The sequence below is a fragment of the Poecile atricapillus genome, chromosome 1, assembly GCF_030490865.1.
Source record: "Poecile atricapillus isolate bPoeAtr1 chromosome 1, bPoeAtr1.hap1, whole genome shotgun sequence".
Lineage (NCBI taxonomy): Eukaryota > Metazoa > Chordata > Aves > Passeriformes > Paridae > Poecile > Poecile atricapillus.
In genome coordinates, this window is record NC_081249.1 from 5,044,391 (window position 1) to 5,061,686 (window position 17,296).

A 17,296-nucleotide genomic window follows, 5' to 3' on the forward strand; every position below is an offset into this window, starting at 1 on the left:
ATGTTAAGGGTTGGAAGGCACCTCTAAAATCAGCTCATCCCAGCCTCTCCTGCCATGGGCAGGGACATTTCCCACTATCCCAGGCTTCTCCAGGCCTTATCCAACCTGGCCTTCAACACTGCCAGGGATCCAGGGGCATCCACAAACCTCCCTGGGCAACCTGTGCCACGGCCTCACCACCCTCACAGTAAAGAATTCCTTCCTGTCTAACCTAAATTTCCCCTCTTTCAGTTTGTACCCATCACTCCTTGTCCTGTCACTACAGTTCCTGACAGAGCCCTTCTCCAGCTTCCCTGTAGCCTCCTCAGACTCTGGAAGGTGCTCTGAGGTCACCACAGAACCTTTTCTTCTTTAAGCTGAACAGCCACAACTGTCCCAGCCTGTCCTTGTGGAGGTGCTCCAGTCCTCTCAGCAACTTTGTGTCCCTCCTCTAGACTGGAACCAACAGTTCCACATCATTCCCATATTGGGGGCACCAGAACTGTACCCAGGACAGTCCCCTCTGATCTCTTTCCTTGACCCCCATCTCCTGACTCAGCCCTTCCACACCTCCCTGCTCAGGATTATCAGTCTGATATCTGCCTGAGGGCCAGTCCCCATCCCCAAACACCCCCTGGAATTCCACACAACACAGACAAATGTGGGTTAAACCCCATGTGGCACAGTAGGAGCAAACTGACAACCAGAGGTGGAGGGCAAAGCCAGACCTCCATCTGCTCGTGGATCCAGTCCAGGAAGGACGTGATTCTGCTGTAGACACCTGGCTTGTTCTTCTCTGCACAGCCCACTCCAAAGCTGGTGGTGCCCACCAGCTTCCAGATACTCATATCTTCACATGCCAAAGGCCCCCCACTATCTCCCTGGGGGAAAAAGAATTAAAACACATGTCAGTGTCCCAGAAAAGGATGGAAATGTCTGCCTGGGGAGGAAGGGGGAGAGACATAGTCCAGTAATTCAAAATCTCTTATTTCTGCTCTGTTCTGGGTCCTGGGAAAAGCACATTACAGCAGGACTTGGAGACTTTTGAGACATGTATGAGACACCCAGCTCACATCTCACCTCCTTCCCTGCCTGCTCCTGCCTGCTTTTCCAGCCCTTCCCAGACACTTTGCTACACAGATTCAACTCAATGCACCCTTATTTAAGTACTGAAAACTCCCCATTTCTTTTTTGCTGGGGCAGTTTCCTGCCCCAGGAGAATCAGAGCCAGCACAACTGGAAGAAAGGGAACTTGGAAGAAGCCTGTCCCACTGGAGAGCAGGGCTCCTGTCACGTGGAGCTGTGTGCTGAGCACGCTGACTTTGGGCAGGTCTCCCAGGCAAAGCTGGTGCCAAGTGTCTTTTTGGGGGGCTGTGTGCAAGAAGGGGATGAAATGCAGATCCAGGCACCCACTTCCTTTGCTTTTTTTTGTCCCAGGTGTGACTGGGATGGAGCAAATCTGGAAACGTGAAGTTCACAGACTCAGAGAGGTTTGGGTAGGAAGGGACATTGAAGTCTCTGTAGGTCCAAGCCCCCTGCTTGGAACAGGGACACCTTCCACCAGGAACTCCTCCCCAGCCCAATCTGGCTGCTTTTCACCACGGGCTTTCTGCACCTTGCAGGTCTCTGGAGCTGCTCACACTGCAGGGAAGTGCAATTCAGTGTAGTGCAGAGGTCACAGCCAAGGCAGAGAAAGGATGGCACCGTGCTGTAGCACATGCAGCAAAATCTGTCTTAAGCCAATCTGGCTTCAGAAGTATCCAGATAAGGTCCAGAGAAGAAGTATAAAAAGGAAATTGTAGCGTGTGAATGCACGTGGTCAGTGATTGATAATCGTGATAAGCAGAATAAATGGCACAAACCCAAATGTTTGCCCAAGAAAAGCCTGGGAGTGCCTTGTGATAACTTATCACTCATATTTTTCCATTTCCAATGAGCACAGTTGCAGTTTGGAAACTTCCATACCTGGCAGGTGTCCACCCCTCCCTTTAGGAAACCGGCACAAAGCATTGAAGAAGTTATGATCCCACCATAGACATCCCTGTGATTGCAAATTGCATTGGAAATCAGAGGAACACCTGCATAATTCATGGTGTCAGATGTGTCACCTGTTAAAAAAACAGAAAAAAAAAGAAAAAACCTTCCTGTCCTTGAAAATAATCTCCATTTATAAACAGAGGATGTTTTATATACAAAGAATTGGCAAGGAAGGATGAAAGAAATGTGGTTAAATGACAAGACAAAAGTAAGGCAACTTGGTGTCTCATCACTTGCAGAACACAGCAATTATCCACTCTGTAGAGATGTGGATTATCACAGTGTATAAAATAACAATAAAATAACAATAAAACATGGACTTTGTGCATTTCCACTTCAAACTAGACAATTAATTACACTAATGAGCTAAAAAAACTTGTTGAACATTATGTTCAAGACTAGTGCCAAAATCTGTTCTGAATTTATCACCCTTTTTGTTAGTCAACAAATCATCTGCAAACATCTGATTTACTTTATAAATATTTATTTTATTTCATTCTGAGCCTGAACGGATCCTTTCCACAAAGGGGAGTATTTGCACACTGCCTATTGTCAATTTAGGGCTGGTTTGGTTTTTTTTTTAATGTGGCAAACCTTGCTTTCATTTTCTCCCCACCTTTGGCTGTTATCTGTGGGTCAGGTAATGTTCTGTTCTTGTTCTCTGAACAACAAGAACACGTTCAGTGACATGAATGAAGAATGATAAAAAACAATTGCCTGATAATTCACCCATTTTCACGTGAAGGTGGTTCAGTTTATATTACTGATTAGCATGACCCATGAGTCATGGTAAAAAAAAAAAAAAATCCATTTTCTTTTTGATGTTGTTTTATCCAATTTCTACATCACCCAACCTGCCTTAAAATACACATATGCTTTCTCAGAAAAAAAGGAACATTTAATTCTTGCATTCATGCTGTGCCTCCTATGCTTGGAGCTCTAAAGGGCACAGCCTGTTTCACTGAGGCTTAGTACAACACTGGGGACATTTTATATGTGCAATTTTCAACTGTTTCAGAGAATACCCATCCATTCCTTGTGGTAAGAGTTTGCACAGTGCTTTTGCAGTTCAGTTTGTGCATAAAATTTAGTAATATGTCTTTCTTTCCCCTCCAGATAATCCAGAAAATTTAGCGTTAAACAGTGCTCCAACCAGATCTTGTATTTACTGTATATGAGTGCATGTAGCGAAATTATCAGCAAACAATTTAAAATACCTCCTTCCACAGTTGCTCCCCATCCTGATACCCAACACATTTTCCCTGCTGGGAAATGTTCACCAAAATTGGGCAGACAGATCGGTTCAGTGTGACCTATTAAAAAAAAAAAAGAAAAAAAAAAAAAAAAAGAGGGAGGGGAGAGAATCAAAATTTAGCAGAAAAAGTTTATATGTCTCAGAAAAACTTGAAGATTTGGCTTGTAGTGAACTTGTGATGAACACCACCCACTCCCCACATAAATAGCCTGGCAGTTTTCTGCAGGTTTTTTGTCTTGTGGGCAATACTGAGGGTTTGAGACAACACTCCCAGCAGCCCAAATGAGTTTTGGGTAAGAAGAAGCACAAGGAGGTGTCAGCAGGTCAATACATTGAAGTATGAGCAAACAAGAAATGCAGCTGAAGAGAAGATCAGAGTCCCCAGGGCTGCTGGGGTGAGACAAGGAGCTGGGTGTGCACATCCCTGAGAGAGCAAAAAGATTCTTGGGAGGGTTCTTTGCTTCTCACCCATCAGCTCACAGAGTTTCGGTGCCTCTGTGCTCTGGGACATGGAATTTCACGTGATAAAATCAGTGCTTGATGCTTGCAGGGACAAATGGGTGCTGAGAAAAGGGAGGGAAAATACAGAATATAACTGGGCAGCCCCCAGTGGTTCTGTTCCCCACAGTGCAGCGATCCCAGCTCAAGGTATCAGCCCCCAGCACGGAACACAGTGGGATCGTGCTCAGGTGCAGAGCCACTGCTGCTCCTTACAGCTTCCCAGAGCTCTTCAAGGGCAGAAGAAAGAGAGACAAAACAGAACGAAATCAAGCTTAATTTTCATTAATGGTGAAATTCTAAACCATTACAAGAGAGTTGATTTAGATCAACTAAATGTGTCAAAGAGCACCAGCTCCCCTTTGCAGTCAGCTCACAGAGATTAGGAGGTATTGGCAGGTGAGCATTTCAATTCATACAATATTATTACATATTATTTCAACTCATTGTATCAGCTGCAGGTAGCATCCTATCAAGAAAATAAAAGTAATTTCCATTTAAATCATCATTATATTTGAATTTCCTTCTCTTTGAAATTCAAGCTTGATTTTCAGCTTTGGACACTTCTGGATCCCCAAGTGCTCACAGAAAGGACATGATAAAAATCTCTTTGACCTCCAAGCTGAATGAGGCAGGGTGTTTATTTTAGATAGGAAGAATATTTAGAAAGAATAAGGTTAATGTTTGCCTATTAATAAATGCCTGCAGTAAATCAATAGCAGAGTGGACTGGGAACATTTTGCAGCACGTTGCTGCTGTCCATGCCTGGATAGGGAGTACAGAGGAGGTGCTCACACTGAGGCTGGGAGGTTCTTGCTGATTTTGTGTGGACTGAGGGGTTTTAGCTGGGAAGGTGAGAAAGTGAAAGCTCACAGAGATAAATTACCATTGAGAGCAAGGGGTGCTGCCAGTTTCATCAGTGCTATGTCATTCCCCATAGTCTTGGGTTTATAATTCCGATGGTAAATGATTTTTTCCACCGAATGTGGGTGAACCTGGGTGTCCTGATGAGTCACAAATCCGACCTGGACGCTCCAGGAGCTCGGCAAGTACAGGCTGGAACAAAGAGGTAGGAGAGAGTGTCAAACCTCCAGGAAAACCCTCAGATTTTTCTAATTGTCCCCTGAGCTTGTGAACCACATAAATCCCTACAGGCAAATAACACCAGTCTGCTGTGCTGGCTTACCTCTCTATCAATAATGGCTATGCTTTGCATCTAATCTTTAAAAATGTAAAAGGGGTGACTAATCTTAGTAAGACACCTGGTATATTATCAGTGCAATTATCTCTATCTTACTACAAATATGTGAGAGTTTTTCATCAGCCCAGCTGTCTGTGCTCCTATGAGACCCCACAGAGGCCGCCTGGCACACCTGCACTCAGCCAGACCTCAGAAGTGCTTGTGGCAAGGCATTTTCAAGGAGAAGCTTCCCTTCTGGAAGGTGTTTCGTGAGCTGGCACATCCTTCAGCCTCCAGCTCCTCTCCTTTTGGCCTCACTCCCCTGGGAACAGACTCCAGGAATGTGGGTTGTGTTGCCAGCTCCCATCCCCATCACCCTTCAAAGCCACCACACTCCACCTTGGGGGGAACAAAGTCAAGGACAAAGGTTCTAAAATGCTGAATTCCTATTTTTTAGGAACACAGGGCTCTAAATAGGAACTAGGAGTGGGGTTTGTCTGTCCCATCTCTTCTCTCTACTGGGTATAAAAACATCCTACAAGAACTTACTCAGAAGAAGGCATCCATGTTGTAGGTGGCTAAGAGTGGTCAGAAAAATCCCATTTTAGCTGTCTAAATATCTTTGGTGAAAGTGTTCTGGAGTTTGTAAGAAGTGTTCCTGCACTATTAGCATCAAATAAGACTGCAAAACCACACAGTTCATTATAAATATGTCTGCAATTACACAAAGAAGAAGAGCTTAAATAACTATTTAGCATCTATTTACAGCTTGAAGACCTCTTCAGCTGCATAAAAAGGAGCAGTGAGAAAGTGGCAAAGGGTACAAAGCACAGTACAAGTGACTAATAATCACAGATTGATCTTGTCAACTTGAAAAGAATCCTGCAATTTATTTTGGAGCTCCAGTGGATCAGAGAAGCCAGATACAAATTCTGTACATGCAATTTACAGAAACTGTAGGTTGGGATACCTAAAATCTAGCACTTAAATCTTGTTTAAAGATGTTTTCCCAGAGAGCTGTGAGTGGCCAGAACATTTGGAAACTGAGGCCCTGGGTTTGGATCACTTCTTAGGGAAGCTTTTATTCAATAAAGACTCATATAAAAAGAGAAAGGAACGGCTTAAATGTTATGATGCTTTTTGGGGACTACCTAAAAACAAAGGCCAGACAAAATTAAGGGAATAAAAAGTGGTTCTATTTATTGAAGGGCCTTCAGGTACATTTAGGGCAGATGAAGCCCCCCCAGGGGCTACACCCAAAACTGGATGATGGGTCATGGGTTTTCACACTTTTAAAAGTTTGGTCCATTTTGGGGGTGAATCTTCCAATTCCAGCTGCAGGTAATGAAGTCATTTACCCCAAGTTTACTCCCCCCAGCTCAATTTTGTTTACATTTCTCAGGGCCTGAGGCAGTGAGGTTGATTCCCAGGCATGGAGAGGAATTGTGCTGTCTGACCGAAACGGGAAAGCAGCAGCTGACAATGAATACGGAGTTTAAGAGTTATACACTAAAGAATTACAGGGTGACAAACACATGAAAAATAAAAAGGCTAAAACCCTAAGGCATCAGTCAAGGATGGGGCAGCGTGTCCTGAGGGTTGTTTTTCAGAGCAAGCAGAGTGTCCCTGAGCAGGGGGCTGTGTGCACTCACTCATAGACGCAGTGGGCGGCCGTGAGGATCCAGCGCGGGGCGATGACGGAGCCCCCGCACAGGTGGTGGCCCTGGAACTGCAGGCTGACCTGCCAGGGCCACTGCCGGGGGGACGACGCGTTGCCCCCCACGATCCGCGGCCCGTAGCTGGCCCGGGTCCCACACGCTGCCAGGGAGAAAAGGTTACAGTCCAGAGAGCAAACACAGCCCTGGATTTTGGGTCACTTTCAGCCCCTCTTCTCCCAGCCTTGATGAGGGTGGGAGGTGTCTGCAGCTGGAGCGTCCCCACCCCATCCCCATGGCCACATCCCAGAGCTTTCTCCTCCTCCCTCCATCCCTGCAGGTCACTCATGCTCTGGGGCTGTGGGGTCCATGTCTGTGCCATCCCTGCAGGTCATTCATGCTCTGGGGCTGTGGGGTCCATGTCTGTGCCATCCCTGCAGGTCACTCATGCTCTGGGGCTGTGGGGTCCATGTCTGTCCCTTCCCTGAAGGTCACTCATGCTCTGGGGCTGTGGGATCCATGTCTGTGCCATCCCTGCAGGTCACTCATGCTCTGGGGCTGTGGGGTCCATGTCTGTCCCATCCCTGCAGGTCACTCATGCTCTGGGGCTGTGGGGTCCATGTCTGTGCCATCCCTGCAGGTCACTCATGCTCTGGGGCTGTGGGGTCCATGTCTGTCTCATCCCTGCAGGTCACTCATGCTCTGGGGCTGTGGGGTCCATGTCTCCCTCCATCCCTGCAGGTCACTCATGCTCTGGGGCTGTGGGGTCCATGTCTCCCTCCATCCCTGCAGGTCACTCATGTTCTGGGGCTGTGGGATCCATGTCTGTCCCTCCATCCCTGCAGGTCACTCATGCTCTGGGGGCTGTGGGGTCCATGTCTCTCTCCATCCCTGCAGGTCACTCATGCTCTGGGGCTGTGGGGTCCATGTCTGTCCCTCCATCCCTGCAGGTCACTCATGCTCTGGGGGCTGTGGGGTCCATGTCTCTGTCCCATCCCTGCAGGTCACTCATGCTCTGGGGCTGTGGGGTCCATGTCTGTGCCATCCCTGCAGGTCACTCATGCTCTGGGGCTGTGGGGTCCATGTCTGTGCCATCCCTGCAGGTCACTCATGCTCTGGGGCTGTGGGGTCCATGTCTGTCCCTTCCCTGAAGGTACAGAGCTCAGCTGAGCTGTAAAACCCCTCTCCTCTGCCCTCCTTCATCCTCAGGGTCCCACAGAGGCAGGCTCAAGCATCTCCTCTCGCCTCGTGGTGATTTTGCTGTTGTGTTTTGATTTTTTTGTATCCCAATCTGAAAACTAGGTGGCATGGAGAGGTGTGAGATGAAAATTCAGTTAAGGCAGAATTTCCCTTTTTCCTGCCAAGATGCCAAAAACTTGGAATTACAGTGTGAGTCCAGGGACTCAACACACAGTCCTTAAATATACACTTCCTATTGGGATTCTCACTGAAATGCCCCTGCTATCTGATGCTCCCAATCTGCCCTCCCAGCATATTTTCACTTTCTGAAATTCTTTCCAATTTTACATAAAAAATACAGTTTTTCTTTGGTGTGATGAACTGATAGTATGATATGCCCTGAGTACACAGTTTCTCCCAACTCTTACCATGCAGTGGAAAAAGACAAATTAGAAAGAATTAAAAAAATTAAAATTATTAAATTATTAACATATTAAATCATTATTATACAGTAATATGATAAATATATTTTATATAATAAAAGAAAATTAAGTAAATTATATAAGTATTAACTTAATATATAAATATTATTTTACATTGTAATATTAATATTGACAATATATTAACTAATATAATATTAATAATATTACTTTACATAGCAATATTAATATTAATAATATATGAATTAATATAGTAATATGAATAATATGTAATATTTATGAATTTTGGTGTTGATTATGTAATACGTATTTATTTATATATTATTTTGATTTGTATTATAATTAAGACTAATATTAAAATATTAAATAATATATTAAAATAAGTTAAGTTTTAAAAATTAATAAATAAGAAAAAATTCTGCTTTTATTTTCACATTTTCTGATCCTTACCCAAACACTTCAAGATGATCACATTACCAGAAGTGCATTCCTCCCTGAGATGAGAAGACAGTGAATCATTAGTCCCAATTCACAAACACTTTGAGGTTTTTTTCAATATTGCATCACTCTCCTGTGCACATAAATCTAAGTAACTGATATATTGAAAGAGGTACAAAGGCATGAACTCATCCAATCTAATCTTTAACTGAAATACTGAAGTCAGGAGCTTGGCCACCATCAGGAGGCTGCAGACCATATGCTGCCCTGCTGAAGAGAGGTTCACTCTTCCACAAGGGAAAGCTCATCAGCAGCTCTGAAATCTCCTCAGATCCACTGCTCCCCTCTCACTGGAAGGTAACTAAGAAAAACCAGCATTCATCAGGAGGAATAAATGGACCATAAAAGGTTCATAAACCCATCGGGAAACGTGTAAGGATCTGCAAACTGAAACAAACTGCTTCATAATGGAAAAACAGAAGTGCCTGGTGCCTATCCATTTGCAAAAACGGCATCATGGGACAAAGAGTCATTTCAAACAGCTCATTTGAAAGCCTTTGTTGATTTTAATGGGTCCTGAATCAGACTCTTAGTTCATATTTCAGCAGGACTGCTGCTGAACCTCAGTCTAGCATGTGTAACACCACCAAACACAAAGTACTACATGCCTGAAAAAACCAGCAACAATCCCAAACCACCAATAATTCCCCTTCCATTGAAGGAGAATTCTGAATCCTGAAGCAGCTGAGGCATACCTGAGGTTGGTGGCATTGTGCAGGGATGTCACTTGGTCAGCTGAGAGCCAGTGGCTGAGGGATACGAAATGTCTTTGGAACTGTTTTTCGACTGCAGCCACGGGCAGGTAACTTGAACTCACATAACTGCAAATAAACCATAAACACAGCTTCCCCAGACAGCATCACAGCAATCTGCGTAAATAATTCACCAGTTCTGCTAATGAAAACCACAATAATCAGATTCTGGCATCTGATAAAAGTAATTCTATCCTCCCCCTATGCTCCTTACCACGTGCATGTATTTTTGATATAATCCTGTGTTGAAGCCACACATGCTGAGATGCATTTAAGTGGCACAGAAAGTAAATTTTAATTCTAATATTACAATGGAGCTTTTCACTGTAAGTGGTTGGACCATTTCCTGAGGCACTAACAAGCTCATTGTCTCCTTTTTCTAGAGTTATGTTTTGTGGCAGGAAGGATGAATAATTTTTAATATCTCCTTCTTTGTTTAAAAATTGAGATATATTTTATCCTAAAGGCAACAAGAATTTATTCAAAGAAGAGTTATACTGCTAACTATGAAAGAAATCAGAATGATGGCATGGTAAGAAATAACAGAGCATCATGCTAAATCATGATGTCAGATCTTTCTCAATTTTGTGGAAGTTTCTGAAAGAAATGGTGCTTTTTCAGGAATGGGACCAATCCATCAAGAACTGTCTTGCCATGTTCTTCTATAATTATGAGGTGGACCTTAAATCCTATCAGATGTCATGGCTTGAATTGTGTATACAATTTACCTACAGGGGAAGTAAAAGAAGTGGGAAATGCTCATATGTTTTTAGTGCCTCTCTGACAGGCTACTAGAGTGACAAATAGGAATTGGGCACACAGGGAAGATTTAGCCAAGCCATATTTAGCCATCATGCAGGATTTATAGCAGTAAAAGGTATTTGCCATGTACAAGTACTCAGAAGCATTTCCCACATTCATCTCAAATATCAATCGTATCACTCACAAAGGTGGACTATTAAGCCATTTTTAAGGCACAAAGTAACACAAGGTTTCATTAGAAAGACTCAAAACCTCAGAGTTTGTTCAAAATGCCAAATAAAGTTGCTGGTGCTTGGTGTCCATACCTTGAGAAGCCCAGGTGTTTGCAGGTGGTGTTCCCGTACTCTGCCCTCCAGTCATCGGAGCAGACCGTTCTCCAGGACCCAAAGGTGAACACTTGCAGCACTGCCCTCTTCCCACTCAGCCTGACTTTGAGATTCAGGACAAGAAAAGCCACAGTGAGCTGTGAAGAATCAACATCAGGCACATGACAGGCACACGACAGTGCCAAGGCAAAACTGTGGTGTCTGTGTTTTCTGGCTCGCGGAGTTTTTACTGCTTGTCTTTATCAGCACTTGGATTCTTTGACAGATTTTTTTCTGTGCTTTGTTTTTTCCCCTCCCATTAAAGAAAGGAACTAAGGTACTGTGAGCTAGGACAGCTAGGGGAAAAAATCTTTTCTCATGGGAATGTCAGCTCTAATACAGGTGGTGGAGGCTGCCAGTCTTGCTGATTGCAGTGAGCTGGAGCTGCAGGTGCTTTGCCCTGAGGAAACCCATGGTCAGGGTTAGGGATGGAAGGTGGGGAGCACCTCCTGTGTCAGAGGGGTGGATGCACTTGTGCCCAGCTGTCCTGCACCTGGGAAAGGGCACATCTGTGTGGTGTTTCCAGGGAGAAGGGAGGCCACGCACGTGGTCGCTGCTGAACAGGGCTTTCCCACACGTGCCCACAATTCCAGTGTGTTGGAATTGCAAAGGAAGACAGGAAAAGCAGAAGTATTGCCAGAAGAGGCCTCAAGCCTCCCTGGGGAAAACTCTCCAAATGCTGAACACGTTGTGCAGGGTTAGCTGGGGCCAAAAGCCCCTGGTTCTTGTCATTCCTCCTACTGCACAGGTGGAAAGCTGTGCTGCCTTAGGTACAGGAACCAGGATTACAGAGGCACTGAGCTAAAACCCAATTATTCTGTTCTTTAATATTAAAGTCCTTTCCCTCCAATGGCTGTGAACACCACAGTCACCTTCTATAGCACAGGACACGGGAAGTACCATTTAAAACATCACTGTGATTCCCAAAACCACCACAGAGAGAAATTCAGGAAGAAGTTATCCATTTCACACATAAAGCAGCAAACTCTGCAGTACTGAGTGCACAAAAGGCTGATTTCTCCCATTCCCACATCCTTTAAGATAACACCAGGCTTTTGCAATCTTCAAAACTGACCCAGCACAACGGTGTGCCAGTGAATATCACAGAGCTCTGTATTTACACACCACAAGGCAGTGGGGTTGTACCTTGAAGGCAGAGGACATGGGAGCAGAAAAAAAGCATCTGGGCTTCTAATGGAGGAAATTATCAAAAATGGCAGCAACAATATTCAACAATCATCACGTTCCTCTGAAAAGCAGTTTGATTTTTCATAAACTGTAAACCTCAAAAAGATAATTCCTCTGAAGTGGTAATTTAGATATTCCACTGGTCTCTGTCTTTCTTGTATCACCCAAAGTCTTTACAATAAGCATTCCTTGGTAACTTGCCAATTCTACAGGAGGAGGTAGGAGGGATTCATAATCAAAATTAAATTACCACATCTGTACTCATCCTCCCCTTCTTTACAGTTGAAGACACCATTGCACCTGGCTGATTTCTGGATACACTTAAAGGATGATCGACAGCGAAACTTCCCAATGCAGTTGTACTGGACTAAAAGGAATGAAAGAACATTTGGCAATAAAACACACTGGGATTTTAATTTAACACTTCTGCATTCCATTATCTGTCCAGATTTCCATCTTGCTAAGGAAAAGCCAGCTCCTGTACTCCAGGAACTTTTGAAATACCACCTGGAGGTTGCTCTATGGTGCTGCTAAAACTCATTTATTAGTAATGACCCGTGGGAGGAGTCAGCCTTGCTGTGTGTGCTGACTCCTTCCCAGCACCCTCTAAATGCCAGTTTAAATTTCACTTGAGGGTGAGTTCCTGCCTGATGCCTCAGTCCCTGAGCAGGAAATTAGGGAGACCCTTGGAAAACACATCCAGTGTTCACTCTTCCCAAGGGGCTGCCTCAACAAGCTGATCCCTATTCCAGGTGTGGAGACACAGCAATATATTTGACCCCTGGACCAGGGCAGGTCACTTCCCAGCCACAACTAAACTCATTCTGCTTTTTTTTTCCTTTGTAGAAGTTGTTTTTGATAAGGGAAAGTTTTCTAGTTCTTTGAAAGCAAACTTAGAGAAGTGAATTACAAGACAAAAATATGGTGTGGGCTACCCACAGGGGGTTTTTATACCCCCACTTTCTAAACTTATCTTACTGCTTGAGGGGAGCTGACAAAATTTTACTAGAGAAAGGTGTCCTGAAGCTGCAGGTTCCCCAGGGTTGCAAATATTACACCAGTCCTCTCATGAGTGCCAGACCTATTTTATCCCTACATGTAAATAAAATTTAAAGCCATCACATCAACAAGATTTTTTACTTCCACAAACAAGCCACAGTAGCAGTTTAATTCCATTCTCAGTAAAAGGCTCATGAAAAATTAAGCATTTGAATGGTTAAGTGAGAACCTAATGAATATCTAATGGTACTCACCACCCAGGCCAATGGCAACTGCTAGGATTACTGCAAAGAATAGACCACAGATAAATGGGAAGTATTTTAGGGAGGCAAGAGCATGGCACATTGAAGGTGGTTCAATATCACCTGGAAAACAGAGATAAAGCTTCTGTGAGGTTAAACCAGCTGAGTTTGCAAATAAAAAGATTCATCTAACATTAAGCTAGTTATCATCAATAACTCCTGGATATACTTTATGAACTGACCTCACCTGAAGGGATTTGGGGTTGCTTTCTCAGAGAATGAGAAGATTCCAAGAGATTTGGGGCTGCTGCTGCTCTCGGATATCCCTTGAGCATTTGCCTTGGGAGGATCTGAACTGTGTCCCTGCAGAGCACCTGTCCTCAATGCAGTCAACAATGGGAGCTCCAAATTTTCATTTTCATGGGCTAAATCTCACTGAGAGCTCTTCAAGCATATGAGCACCTCTGTGGGAATGGGTCTGGCTGGAGATCCAAGCCAACTTTGCCCAGAAAAATACAGGCATTAAATTCAAGCCTTGGGAAACATCCCTTGAGGTTGTGGCGAAAGAGAAACGGCTTATGGCAGTTCGTTACGTTAATCAACTCACCCCATATAAGGTTATGTTTCTAGAATGTTCCCAGATCTCTCCCCTGATTGGTTGTAATTAGTCACTGTATTTTGCGTATTTCTAACCCCAGTCTGTGATTGGACCCCTGCCCTCAGACTCCGCCCCCAGACCGCCCCTAGATATTATTGTGTCTGGGCCTAGTCCTGGTCCCTGTGCTGTGCATGGTTTATGGGCCTTGTCTCTACTTTATTTTCTTATTAAAGTTCTTTTGTTTTCGGGCACTCCATCGAGCCCACTCCTTTCATTTGCACCTCAGTTTCCCTGGAGTCAGCAGACCCTCAGGTTTTAAGGATTGTTGTGGCCACCCTCACTGCTACACACCTCTGCTGAAAGCTTTAGTCCTGAGATAAGAATTAAATTCAGACCTGTTCTGTCTGTAATCAAACCCGTGTGCAGCTCATAAATAGAAGTTCAAGACAAGAAGGAGAAAGTCATTGGTCCCTTTGGACTTGGAAGCAAGGTTAACTGAAAATTATTGAAAGCTAAATTTGCAAAAAAAGCAGAATCCTCTAAATAGTCTCAAAAACTGTGAAAAAGTGATCTGTTCAAAGTTTTGCTGTAAAGGCAAGAAGCGAACTGAGTGATGGCTCAAGGATAAGTCTTGAATTTTCAAATACAAAAAGATGCATCTAAAGTTAAAATATACATCAGTACATTGCATAATACATTTCATGAGCTGGAACTGTTCACCCACCACCAGCCTCCAGAGCTGACCTCTGCTTAGTGGTATTGCCAGTCTGGAAGACAACAAGAGATTCTGCTGAAAATAATGAGTGGTTCACTTGTCTCAAATGTATTCTGACACACAAAGGGCAAACTGGGGGGAAATAGTAAACACAGGTGGGTCATGAGTGCACACAGGAACTGGCAGAACATTGTCTTTAATTTTAGTTCATACAGCTCTTCACTTCCCCATTCCTCAGGCTTTATAATTGAGGTTGGCAGATACAATCAGTCATGAATAAGGAGTGTCTTCAAGGGTTTATAGACTCTATTAAATCCCAGCTTCCTCAGACTCCCAGGAGCTGCTGAGTAACTGGTTTTGGCAATGGAGTTGGTGTCTGGTATGCCAAAAATCTTAGACAGCTGTAGCAGCTAATGGACTAGAAAATTACATGGCTCTATTTTCACTCTGGAAGCTCAGCCCGTCTCTGCTGGAACCCATGGCTATTTTGAAACCTATGGGAAGTAGCAGACAGACATGCTAATCCTCCGAGGCTGCTGCATTGTATATTCAGGTTTTTTAATGGACCAACTTCCAGGCTGGCAAAATTTCAAAAAAACCATTCACAAATGTGTCTGAAAGGCGTGGGGAGACATTTTCTTCTGTGTGAATAATCTGGCTGTGAAAAATGCTTGAGCGTGCAAGTGGACACAAGATGTCATCACATCACTGAGCTGACAAACCTCACACCTGTGGGAGGGAGGTCGTGTTTCTTCCTCCTGGGGGATTGCTTGCTCTGGGTGGGCAAGCACAGCTGGGGACACAGTGGCCATTGGGATGGAAAAGGTCAAAGGGCTATGGATTGTCCCTACCAGATCCATCTGCACTCGGGTCCACTCTTGCTTGTGGTATGAAGAAAAATCTTTTGAAGGTAAACTGAATTTGTGGTACTGGCGGTTCATCTTCTGTAACAGAGATGATTTCAGGACTTCCAGTCGTGGGATTTGTCTCTTGAGCCTGACTCAATGGGAGAGGAAAAAAGAAAAAAGGAAAGAAAATAATCATTATAATGTTGTCATAGAGTCACAGAATGGTTTGGGTTGGAAGGGACCTTAAAGATCATCCTGTTCCACCCCCTACCATGGGCAGAGACACCTTCCACTATCCCAGGCTGCTCCAAGCCCCAGTGTCCAACCTGCCCTTGGACACTTCCAGGGATGGGGCAGCCAGAGCTGCTCTGGGCACCCTGAGCCAGGGCCTCACCACACTCACAGTGAAGAATTTATTCCTAATATCTCATCTAAACCTTCTTGTAGCCCCCTTTGGGTACTGGAAGGCCACAAGGTCTCTGTGAAGCCTTCTCCAGGATGAAGAACACCAACTCTCTCAGTCTTTCCTCATAGCAGAGGTGCTCCATCCCTCTGAGCATCTTCCTGGCCTCCTCTGGACTCACTCCAGCAAGGCCCATGACCTTCCTGTGCTGAGGATCTCAGAGCTGGACACAGTACATCGTTATGTACCTAATGTTCATGTGGGAAGCGCTTATAATTAATTTACCAGCAAACTATTTTAATAGAGGTTAATTTTTGGTCAGATTTGTCTGAGCACCAGAGCTACTTTTAATAACTCACACTGGGGGTGTGAATCCACCCCCTGATCTATAATTGCAATAGGAGACAAGAGAAAGACTAAAAGGCATAGGACAGCAGCACAGCACCTTACAGGATCCTCATTCAGGGGAATTTTACTCCAGTAAACTTTTAATGACTTTCACAGGGGAAAAAAAAAACAACAAAGAAAAAACAATTGAAATGAGCCACACTAAAATTCGGGGCAAATAGATTTGAAATCCTAATTTCTGACTCTGGGGTTGCACAATGGAAAAAGGAATCAGAATTTTCAGCTCACAGTGGTGGGAAATAGGTCCAGTTTTGTAAAAGACAGTGGAGCTGGTAAGCTGTAAAACCAGTCCCAGAAAAAGCTTACAGTTACACATTTTAGACAAAGAATACATGTTTCATCTGTGACATTGTATCTATAATGGAATATAACCTGGAGTATTTTTCACCTGTCATAAGGTTTATGCTCTTTCATTTAGTAAAATTTCACCTACATTTCAATGAACGTAAATTAAACTTTGTAGAGAATCTGCCAGCATGATTGTTAAGTATTTAAACCAAAAAGCCTTCTGGCTGGTGCAAATTTGCCCATCAGGAAACAAAACAGCATTGTGAGCTAAATTACATGCAAGCCGCACACTGACATTTCACTTATTCACAGGCTATCACATGCTCCCCAACCTTCACTCACCTCTTCCTGAGAAGTCATAGTTAAAAGCAAAACTGTTTTCCTTCTTCATTATCAAAAGCAACCCAAAGGAAACTCAGAGTTTGCTGAGCCACTCTGCTCGGGGAGGGTTTCCAGCCGGCCGCTGCGCGCGGCATCGCGGCCGCAGCCCGTGTAACCCAACCTGGAGAGGGGTATCGGGTGGCCCCGGATGGCATAGCTACGGAAGGGGGGAGATAAAAATTCAGCACGCTGTTTAATTAGCCTAAGAACACCAGGCAACATTGTGGGATTTGCAAACCTTCCCGCAACCCCTTGGCAAAGGAGCCCCACGTGAGCGCCTGTTCATCCTCTGTCAAAACCAAGGGCCCTGAACACCAAGAGCTGTGGGTGGCAGAGAGCATCAGCCCCAGGGCTTCATCTCTTCAGCACACAAAGCTCACGGACTCACCTTGCTCCTCCTTCACTTGGTTTAGCCGTGTGCCTGCACAGGGGTTTTGAAAAAGCAGCGTCTCATGTTGCTGAAGGATCAACTCAGTTGTACGCCGGCAATTAGAAAATGGAAATGTGCATTCAGCTGCAAGGAATGCTCAAGAGTAGTAATAATTTGGCTGTGTTGTTTTCACTTAGAAGAGAGATTCCCGGCAGAGGGAAGGGTGGAGGGAAGAAGGAGAAGGAAGGATGATGCA

General features: G+C 44.4%; 1 protein-coding gene across 1 annotated transcript; it reads right to left on the reverse strand.

The window, feature by feature from the left end:
• Positions 1-430: 430 nt before the first annotated feature.
• On the reverse strand, positions 431-16,649 carry TMPRSS3 (transmembrane serine protease 3). Its single transcript, XM_058864514.1, has 13 exons — positions 16,632-16,649; positions 15,194-15,338; positions 13,042-13,152; positions 12,039-12,155; positions 10,541-10,664; positions 9,417-9,542; positions 8,674-8,717; positions 6,602-6,767; positions 4,656-4,825; positions 3,234-3,329; positions 1,945-2,087; positions 708-860; positions 431-613 (listed from the first exon to the last, which is right to left on the reverse strand). The coding sequence occupies exons 1-13, from the start codon at positions 16,647-16,649 to the stop codon at positions 431-433; spliced, it is 1,596 nt and encodes a 531-aa protein (XP_058720497.1).
• Between the last annotated feature and the right edge of the window lie 647 nt (positions 16,650-17,296).